General features: G+C 36.8%; 1 protein-coding gene across 2 annotated transcripts; it reads left to right on the top strand.

Moving 5' to 3' along the window:
* Positions 1–720: 720 nt before the first annotated feature.
* DNTTIP2 (deoxynucleotidyltransferase terminal interacting protein 2) lies at positions 721–9,084 on the top strand. Of its 2 annotated transcripts, XM_083847455.1 has the most exons (8): positions 721–905; positions 1,352–1,414; positions 1,660–3,401; positions 4,877–5,012; positions 5,712–5,807; positions 6,195–6,359; positions 7,413–7,522; positions 8,934–9,084. In XM_083847455.1, the coding sequence occupies exons 1-8, from the start codon at positions 804–806 to the stop codon at positions 9,025–9,027; spliced, it is 2,508 nt and encodes an 835-aa protein (XP_083703581.1). In that variant the 5' UTR covers positions 721–803; the 3' UTR covers positions 9,028–9,084. The 2 variants fall into 2 exon arrangements, with proteins under 2 accessions (XP_083703581.1, XP_083703582.1); XM_083847456.1 differs by lacking the exon at positions 1,352–1,414 and having other exon boundaries at positions 725–905.
* Positions 9,085–10,218: the final 1,134 nt, after the last annotated feature.

The following is a 10,218-nucleotide window of genomic DNA, read 5'->3' as shown; positions in this document are numbered from 1 at the left end:
AAATAATTATTTTCTTCCTGACTATAAGCTGTTAACAGATATTTTGCTGTAGAAAAGTACCTTTTAAGACACAATATTATTTTTGTAGTGGCGCTAAGAGCATAACAGTTTATCACGTTCTCATTATTTGTGTGTCAAGGTGGGAGAGGTGGGATTTCCTTTCATGGGAAATTGGAAAAAATGAATTAAAAATTGTAGGCTTTTAATTTATGCTATGTATAACTTCTCTTTCTGTTGATAGTAGTATTTTACACTGGGACTTTGTCATGAGATGGTCTTAACCGTGTTTTTACGCTCGGGGATTTCCCTGTAAAATGGCACACCTCAGCCTTTATGTAACAGAAGGGGCACTCCCTACTGCGTGGTTTGATCATCTGAAGATGCCACGTTCACAAATTTAATATAGTGGATATGGAGAGGGAGAAAAAGAAAAAAAAACAAACACCACCAACAAACAAACAACGCACAAAAAAAAACCCACCACCACCGTTGTCATTAGTGAAGATACGTTAACTAACGTTACGCTTTTCCCCCTCCTTCTTTACACTTTCCTAGACCCCATTCTTGCACCACTCTTTAAGCAGAGCTAAAGGTGAACACGGGAGCCCCCGGGTGCCTTTCTCGGTGCCTTTCCGTGCCAAGCAGAGCCAGCGCTGCCGCTGCTCCGTCAGTTTCCGGCGTTCGGCTGCTTTACCTGCGGTCTCACGCAGGCTGCCGAGCACCCTGCCGGGGCCGGACGGCGGAGGGCAGGCCGCGCCCCGCCGAGCGATCCGGAAGGGGCTGGGCACGGCGCGGCCGACAAGATGGTGGCCACCAGGCAGGCGGCGAGGCGGCAGGGGCAGGCGCCGCCGGCAGTGGGGGTCACCGGCAGCACCCCAGGGCCCCGGCCCGCCGGGGCGGCGGAGGTGAGGGAAGGGGCCGGGAGGGCGGGCGGTGGCCCCGGGCTGCGGCGGGCTGCCTGCGGCGTGAGGCGCGGCGCGGCGGCAGCCATCTTCCCTCTCCCCCATCTCTTCCCTTGCTGTTAGCTGAGCGTTTGTCTGTAGCTTTTTCACGAGACACACGCACTGTCCTGTCAATATGGACCCCTTAGATAGCATGTTTTATGGTGATCCAACGTTATGCTGTGCTTCGGGAAGATCCTGCCACTGCAGAATGCTTTTTCCACTACAGAACAAGTTTTTGTACGATTTTGTCTTGCTTTCAAGGGTAACTTACAAGCATAATTAAAGAAGCAGATTGTGGCTAGTGTTGCAGTTGCTGTGAGACCAGTCTGTTCCTAAAGCTGCTAAAAATGGATTCAGAAGCCTTTTAGGTCTAATTTTGTAGTTGAGCAAATCTGCATGTGTTTCAGAATGTCACCTCTGGATTTACTTCCCGTGACAGTTTGCCAGAATTTTGTGGAATGAGACAGAAGGTATCTTTTTATTTATATTTCTTAATGCAGTGGATTTCTTTACTCTGTCTTGACCAAAAGACACTAAACAAATGGATAAGAAAGGGATGATTTATTAATGCTCCTTTGACATAGTTACTTGGAGAGTTAACACGTTATCAGCATGACTAGATTTGTGTAAAGAAAGATTGTTAGTGATTTGTGTAGCATACTTTTTTATGAGATTATCTTATCCATTAATAACAGATTTTTCATTTTCTTTCTAGAGGACATATACTGAAATTGGTACTTCTGTATCTACAAAGATGCCCAGAAGGAGTAGAGCAATTTGTAAGCCTGATGTAATTAAAGAATCTGAGCTTGAACAGGTGGAACACACAGAAGCAAAATCAGATGCTAGTGATAGCTTAGAGATAAAAAGTACTAGAAATGAGAACACAAGTGTTCATTCAGCACAATTGGCTGCCGAACCCCAGGTTGATGGGGATGTGTCAGAAGCAGAATCAAACTGCTCTGCTGTGTCTGGTCTTCAGACACCTTTGATTATAAGAGTAACAAGAAGACGACAAATTGTAGTTCCTTATCAACCAGATTCTCCTGCAAAAAAAAGACACGACAAGACTGCTTTTCTAAACGAGTTAAGCAGTACTCTAGATGAAGATGATGTCTCTGAAGCTGAATCTTGTTCTGGTGTTGTTTCTGGTGTCCGGATGCCTAACGTTACGAGAACTACAAGAAAAAGGCAAAGCAAAAAGAAGTTACAACCAGATCCAGTCTGTGAAGCCCAGAGTGAAGATATTTCTGATGCAGAGTCGTGCTGTTTTCATATGGAACAGCCCATTACTACCAAACGACTTACTAGGAGCATGCGAATGAAAGCACAAGCAGAAAATAATGAGGGAGTAAACAGAATTGTTTCAGAAGATGAGAATTTAATTGAGGACACAGTTAAATCTGAGCCATTAATAATTTCTGATTCTAGACTTGCTCCACAATTAGTCTCTGACAAAAAAGATGCTTCCTCTGTCACCGCACATAATAAAGAATCCAGTTTATCTACAAGCAAATGTTCTTCCAAATCTGCTAATGCAACCTTAAATGAAGATGTGAAACAAGACTTTTTGAATGATACAACACCCAGTAGTCTTACAAAAATGAAACAAAGTAGTAATACTGAATCGCCCAGAAAAAAAGCAATAAAAGATACACAAATTTTTGGGGTAGATGATTCAGAGGAAGAAAGTGACAAAATTCAGGAAGAGCACAGTAAAATACTTGTGACGGGGGTGAAATTAAAGAATATGGATCTTTGTTTAACTGATTGCATGAGTCCCAAACAATTGTTAGAATCCGAAGGGCAAATAACACCGAATGTAAGTAAAAAAGTTCCAGAATACAAAAGAATAGGTGCTGAGGCAGCGGTAGAGAGGTCTTTTGACCATGCAAGTGAATTAAGAAAGGATGAACAATCTAGTGCAGTGAGCAGCCCACGAGAGGATGCACCTGTTGCACAAATAACTGACAGCGTAGCGGGTAGATGTAGAATGCTTGAAATCAGTGTGGACAGTGGTGAAGACCAAACAGTAGAATATGCTGATTCTGTATCCCACAGCAGTGAAAGATCAAGCAGTGGAAATAATTCCCTTACATTGTTTCTGAGCAAAGATGAAAGTGATGAATCTGAAAATAGTGATGTGGCAGACACAGATACAGTGGAAGAGAATAAGAGTTACATGGAGACAGATGAAAGGACTCGTTCCATGAGCAAACCTTTAAAAAAGAATTCACTGCATGTTGAAGGGCTTTTTGTAATTGATACTGAGCCTGGCATGGGTTCCAACCAAAAGTATTATCTAGATCAGGTTGACCAAACTAGTGATGTTGAAAGTAAACATGAAGGAAATGAAAAAGTTGAAGAATCCTCAGATCTAGAAGAGGCTGAAGAAGAACTGATAGATGAAGATGAGAAAGATGAAGATGATGATTTATTGAAAAATAAAATTGATGTGTAAGTATCTTTCTGGGAGTAACTAAGAAAATCTGCATTATATTTAAGCATATTCATAAGACGTACATTATGTGCTCAGTGACAGAATAAATGAGGGAGTAGTGTTGTCATAGTCATAGATGTGGAAATGGATTGCTCAGATTATCAGAGTTATAATTCAGTTGTTTTTTCAGGTTTACATGTAGCAGAACAGAAGTGTCTGAAATATCTAGGTATCTTGAAGCCTTGTATGTGTTCAGCATAAAAAAAATGTGAAAGTGGTTTAAACTGGTCATGCTAACTTAATTGCTTATTCAGAGCAAAGGTTTTTATTTATTTATTTAAATTGGGGGGGGGATATAAATAATAGAAGTCCAATAAATCACTTGCATGTTATTTAATTAGATCAAGCTTTTTAATCCTAAACATATGCATAAGCTTTTATGTTTTCAGTTCTTGTTTTCACAGGATGGCTCAGGGAAGATACTAGATTGTGACATAGAAACACTTCAAGCAAAACCAGCCCAGCATAAAATTACAGAATAATTTAGGCTGGATGGAACCTCTTGACCTCACCTAGTCCAACTCCCTGCTAAAGCCCCTTTACGTGCTTCATGTGTTTAAAGCATAATACTCTGTTTAGGTCTGATAAACTTAAGGCTTACTCTTTTAAGAAACCTTCAGGTGGGCCAGAAGTCTTACAAAAAATGAGACACACATTCTGTGTAAAGGTGTTACAGATTATTAGTTCATAATGTATATATAAACATTCAAGCTACAATAAATACCAGATATACCAGTTTAGATATTGGCATATTTTTCCATAATACTTTATAGGTGTTACGCATTCTTGTTACTTAAAAGCTCCTCTTGAGTCAGCCATCATATTTTGTTTGTAGATGGATTTCTTTGGCTGCCTGAATGTAATAATGAAGAAAGAAAAGGTGAAAAATCCTAGCTTTGAATTGTTAAACAACATTATTCCTAGCATTATTATACAGACAGTGACTTACCATTCCAACATTCCTCTGATGAATTCTGGCATCTTCATACTTTTCACTAAAAGTTGAAAATATTTTTACCACCTGTGTGTTTGGCCTTTTTTTTTTTCCTCTTTAGCTAGCAAGCTTCTCGATGTATAGAAGAGGGAAACTGGTCATAAGTTCTTTTGCAAGGTTAAGCAAATTGATAATTCACTTTTACAGAAGATAGAAATATCTAAGATAGGAATACAACATCAGAGTTAATGTGAAAGATCTGTGGAAGTGAATCTACAGGTATTGCTCTTTAAAAGCCCTCACTTCGTGTAGTGGCCTGATTTTTCCCCTTTATCTTCTGTCACCTCTTAATTAGGTATTTCTTCTAGATACTGAGACTTAACTGCAGTACTGAACATAAGTTGGAAGAAGAAGAAAATATTTTTTTCTGCCTTTCCTATTCAGAGGACAGCAGGTGACTTATTACAATATTCTAAACATTAAGTATTTCCCTTTCAGTTTGCATCTTTCCAGCAGCATAGACCCTGGCTTGAACATTAAAAAGCTCGGAGGTTTATATATAAGCTTTGATGGAAAAAAAAAGAAGCCTAGTTCAAGCGTAATTAAACAACCGATGGAGAAAAAGAAGGACCAGGTAATGTGTTTACAGTTGTGCAGTTACCTATGACTACAGTAACACAAAGTTGTTAACTTCCATAAGGTTGGTTTACTTGTTTTTAAAGAAGTATCCTGTTTTCTGGTTTGCTGAGAACCTCCATTCATTTTGGCCAAAGTGTGTATTTACACACTTAATCATAAGAATTCAAATACATGTGATGCTTCTGACAGAAAAGCAGTGTGAGTACCAGCATTATCATGTAAAATAAAAAGGTTGATTGTGCATGCAGGTTTGCCTAACGGCACATGAGCTTAAAGTCTGCTAACAAGATACATAGCCTGTAGCAAGAATGAATTTCAGTAGGTATGGGACTGTACCATTCCTAGTATGAGATGAGTAGTTTTATTTCAAAACACCCTTAGAGATAAAGGAAATCCATTATTTTTGTTGAGACTGTTTTCTTAGGATGTCCATGATAGCCCACTTCATTATGGAGCACTTGCTGTCTTCCTTCTTCCAGTTAGCCAACTGTTGCTGGCCAGGGTTCTGCTCCCTCTTTGTTTCGAAGGTGACTGCTATTTTTGTTGCGCATCAAATGAAGTGTTTGCAACTCAAATGCTTTATTGTAATGCTTGCTTAGATTCTGTATTATTCCTTTGGTAAGTTCTGTAAATACAGGTAAACAATATGTTTGTATTGCTGATGTGACTGACATTTAAAAATAATATCTTGCAGCTCTTGCAGAAGAGTATAATAACTCCAGATTTTGAAAAAAAGGAATGTGTCCCACCCTTCAGGGAATCACTTCACCAGCTAAAGAAACAGCGCAGAGTAAGTGAAAAGCTGTTAATGCTTCAAATGACAATGCAGCATGTTTAGCAGAAAACCCCACACTGGGACTGTGTGCACATACACGGCTCACAGAAAGTGGAGTGTTAAACTACAGTTTATTATCTTTGAGCCATCTTGTGAAAAGCAATCCATTTAGTAAGTAACCAGTACAGTGGAGGGAAATATAATGTGTACTCATGGGATACAAATCTGGGGTTAATACAGTGCTGATGATCTTACTGAAAGGGTCATAAAATACACTTTTTAAAGGTACAAAGTTATGTTCTAAATGCTTTATCCATCTTTTGGAGGGAGGAGGGGGAAGTTCATAACTGTATCCTGTCCTGGTAGCTGAATGAACTTTATTATTCTTGTACTGCATCCTAGGCAGACCGAGAGAAGACAACAGGTGATGGCTGGTTTGGTATGAAAGCCCCAGAAATTACAAGTGAACTGAAAAACGATCTTAAAGTTTTGAAGATGAGAGCTTCATTGGACCCTAAACATTTTTATAAAAAGAATGATAGAGATGGTCTACCCAAGTACTTCCAGGTAAGGAAGAAGCAAAAGAAGGCATTGTGCTACTCTCAGGTATTCTGAACAGTTACTCTCTACCTATTTTATAGGTGCCCTCTGTTTTTGTTGATTTAACTTTATAGCTAAATTACGAAGTATTTTGAGTAATTTGCTGCAGTTTACAATTGCTTAACTATATTAAATAGTTAAGAAATTGTATATTTTTTATTTAATTTTATTTTTATTTTAATTAAGCAGTTGTATATGCTGTTTTTTTTTTTACAGCTGATCTCATAGGACTGAATGAACACCTGACTTAATCGTTATTCTGAACCCTCAGTGACTAGGTTTCTACTGCTTTCTAAAGTACTAGCCTTTATAATTAGTGCGTAGATAATAATTGGCATTTATTTTCTTACTAGCTAATATAGTTTGAATGGATACAACTAGCTTTGTGAACAGCTAGAATTTCTGCTACTTTGAAAGCTCTTGCCTTTAAAACATTTTGCTTAAAGAAAATAATTACTGGAGAAACTGTGGAAATGGGCTTGGTTCCATCTGCTTATGTCTCTTTGAACAGTTAGCATGCTTGAGGAAATTGTTTACATTTCCATTTCATTATAAAGGGTGGATTTTACTGGATTTCATTGTGTGTGTTGAAGTTTATGGACATATAAATACATTAGAACTGACCAACATGCCAATTGGAAGAAATGTGATGCCTTACAGGATGAAGCTTTTATTAGAGCTGCTGTGGAACCCATCTAGCAAACTAGCACGCATAAGAATTTCCTTTCCCTCCTTGGGAAGATTTTTGAAAGTTAACTGGATTTCTTAAATATTGATACAGCAGTCTGATGTTGAAAATCATACTGTCCTAAAGCTGAGACCCTCCTGTGTCTACTAAGCATGAAGCAAAAAATGACTTTGCATACAAAATATTGCTTACTTTTTTGATATTTTGCACTTTTATATAATAAATACCATTCTGATCTTCTCTGTAGCTGTCTTCAGAATTGTCGTTAAGGATTAAAAAATAATCAACATCTTGCCATTACAGTAAGAATGTTTATAATTTTTATTTTTTAGGTTGGAACTGTGGTTGATTCTCCCATAGACTTTTATCATAGTCGAATTCCTAAGAAACAAAGGAAGAAAACAATTGTTGAAGAGTTGCTTGCAGATTCTGAGTTTAGAAGGTATTTTAAAATAGTTTTGTATTTCTAATACCACATGTAGAAGAGAAGTGTATTTTTAACTATATAGCTCTTCTGTTGTTTCCATTCAGTTTATATATTGTTGTTTTTTTAATTTCAAAGAAAACTTTTTAGTCTGTTTTAGCAATTCATCAGCACTTGCCATTGAGAAGATCTAAGGGACAGGAGATAATTGGAATGTGATAGCATATTTTTTTTATCTTCTTAAAAGGGCTTTACCCATCTTGGGGGTCATTGATATTGGCAGTTACTCTTAAAGTAGTGTTAGTGTTGAAAAGAAAACATTCAGGCTTGTTCTGGTTCACTTCTAAAATAGGTGTCCACAAAGGCTTGTACTAAAAACTGACTGAGTGCTTCATGCCTATGCATCAACATTTTTTTTGTTCTTGTTGTTCGTTTGTGTGAAGACTGATTAATTTTTCTTGGCATAAGTGATAGAAAAATGTTGACTATAATAATGTGGAAGTTGGTGGGATTTCATTTGATAAGTATGTCAGTCTGCCACCTGTCATAGGAATCAAAACTGCACAATATGGATGATTTAATTTTGGCCTAACCTCCAGATTTTTGGAAGAGTTTGCTTAATTGATCCATTTTTATATTAGTTGTTACATGATGTTAATTTATATTACTTTTTTCCCCCATAATGATATGTTTTCTTGGAAATAGTACATGATTTAGGCTAATAAGGTTAGTCTTGTCAGGCTTGTAAATTCATTGTTAATGTTGGGAAGGCAAGTTAGTATAGCTGTTTCTTAACTAGCTTTCTGGCTCGACCTGATCCATAAGGTATTTATTAGAAGCAACTTTAAAAAATGAATGTCTTTGAAATTTGATCAGCTAACTTATGACTAATTAGGACTTCAACCAGCTCTTTTAGCATTAGTGCAGATAAATGTTTTTAGTCTTGCAATTAAAAGCGTTAGTAACACTAGGTGTGCAATGATCCATTGTGATAGGTACATGAAAGTCTTGTAGAGGAGCTAGCAGCTCATGTTCAGTACGTATATCCTGTTTATTGTGTGGTGTTAATCTCATCTCACTCTCCAGTCTTGAGTGGAGTAAGGTTGATCAGCTAAGTTTGCTGAGAGAGTAGCATAAAAACGGGTATAATGTATCTGTAGCATTGTTGAAATTGGTGAGTCTTCCCAATAGGAGCAGTAGCAGTTTTTTAGCAAACTGTCCAAAAATGTGATTATATATGCAATGAAAAACGCAATGATTATACCAGAATTCTTCAATTCTTGAATCAAATTTATTTCTAAAACAATTTGACCTGCATTTATCTGAAATCCAAGTGTTGATATCCCTTTATGTATGCATAAGTATCCATATTATCTTTTCCTGAACCTTGATTTGCCTTGCTTAAAAGTAAATTATCTATTTTGTTCAGATATAATAAAAGGAAGTATCAGGAGATCATGAGTGAAAAAGCAGCTTTTGCAGCAGGGAAGAAGAATCGGAAGAAGAAGAAATTTCACAATTAAGACTTGAAGAAAAATAACAAGCTGGAAGAACTTATTTGTTATAAAACTTTCCACAGATTTCTTTGGTTCGCGGTGTGTTGTTTTTTTAAGATTGAAAGTCATGTAAATTGAGGGTTAGGGAAATTTCTGCAGTAGAAATGTGTTAGGAAGCTTTATCAAAAAAAAAAAGTGAGTTTATATGTAATGTATATTTAATGTTTATTTTAAAAGTTGATGATTTGAAAGCATATCGTTAAATCTGAGAACAACATCCAAATTCATTGGTTATGTCTTGTTCAGTCTTCAGTCTTTATGTGACTGAATTAGTAAATCTAGTTTAAAGTTAGGTGTGTAATTCACCTTCAAACCCATTATATATCGTAGCAAATTTTTCTAGGTCTTATCAGAGGTGCTTCTGGCCAAATCTGTAACAGAGGGTATTGAGAAATAGTTCGGTTGTGAAGAGTTTATTTCAACGCTGAACATAACAGGGATGAGAATGCTGTGGAATTCAGCATATGCACATATATACAAATAATACATGTAACTATAAATAAATATTAAAGTATATAGTATTGCTTAATTCATAAAATAATATAGTAAGTATATGCAAAGTTTTAACATCCAGTCTTCTGTCACTTTTATTAGCTTTTACCATTTAATCGTTGTGTAATGATTTTTGTGAAAAGAATTTGACAATTGGGTCCATTACCTAGGGTGTGGTCTGCAGATTGTGGTCTAGTAGCTGATTTGGAATAGTTATTCAGGAAAATGCATAGAGTGAGTTTGGAAGAACTAAAGATGGTATTAGTTCAGTTTCCCTTCAGTGACAGTTCATAACGTACTGTGATTGTGAAAAGTTTTGTGTTGTTTGTTTTTTAATGACCTAGTTATTGTATTGCTGTTACAGTCAGTTTAATTCAGTTATTGCAGAAATGACAGATAATAGAAGAAATAAGACTGTTACTACATTGTCTCAGATGGATTGGGTGAGGAATATATAAAAGAGATTATCAGAGGACCAGTGATATTTATTGTTTTCTTGAAAGTCCTACTGAATTTTAAAGGTTGTAGATTTTAAGTGAAAAGGATGTTTTTGACCAGTGTTTAGCTATGATTTTCTTTTTTTCACTCTTGAGAATGAGTAGGTTTTTTGTGTGTTTCATGTTAAGGATATGAGCTACTTCTGCTGGAGGTAGCTAAAATGAAATG

The sequence above is a fragment of the Anser anser genome (genome assembly GCF_964211835.1).
Source record: "Anser anser genome assembly, chromosome: 8".
Taxonomy (NCBI): domain Eukaryota; kingdom Metazoa; phylum Chordata; class Aves; order Anseriformes; family Anatidae; genus Anser; species Anser anser.
The sequence above is the reverse complement of the archived record's forward strand: the minus strand, read 5'-3'. Positions and strand labels throughout refer to the sequence as shown.

Excerpts from the sequence above, each read along its gene's own strand:
- DNTTIP2 (XM_083847455.1), top strand. The coding sequence starts at position 804 with ATGGTGGCCACCAGGCAGGCGGCGAGGCGGCAGGGGCAGGCGCCGCCG. Across the intron at positions 5,013-5,711 it reads TGGAGAAAAAGAAGGACCAG|CTCTTGCAGAAGAGTATAAT; the intron begins GTAATGTGTTTA and ends AATATCTTGCAG. Across the intron at positions 5,808-6,194 it reads AGCTAAAGAAACAGCGCAGA|GCAGACCGAGAGAAGACAAC; the intron begins GTAAGTGAAAAG and ends ACTGCATCCTAG.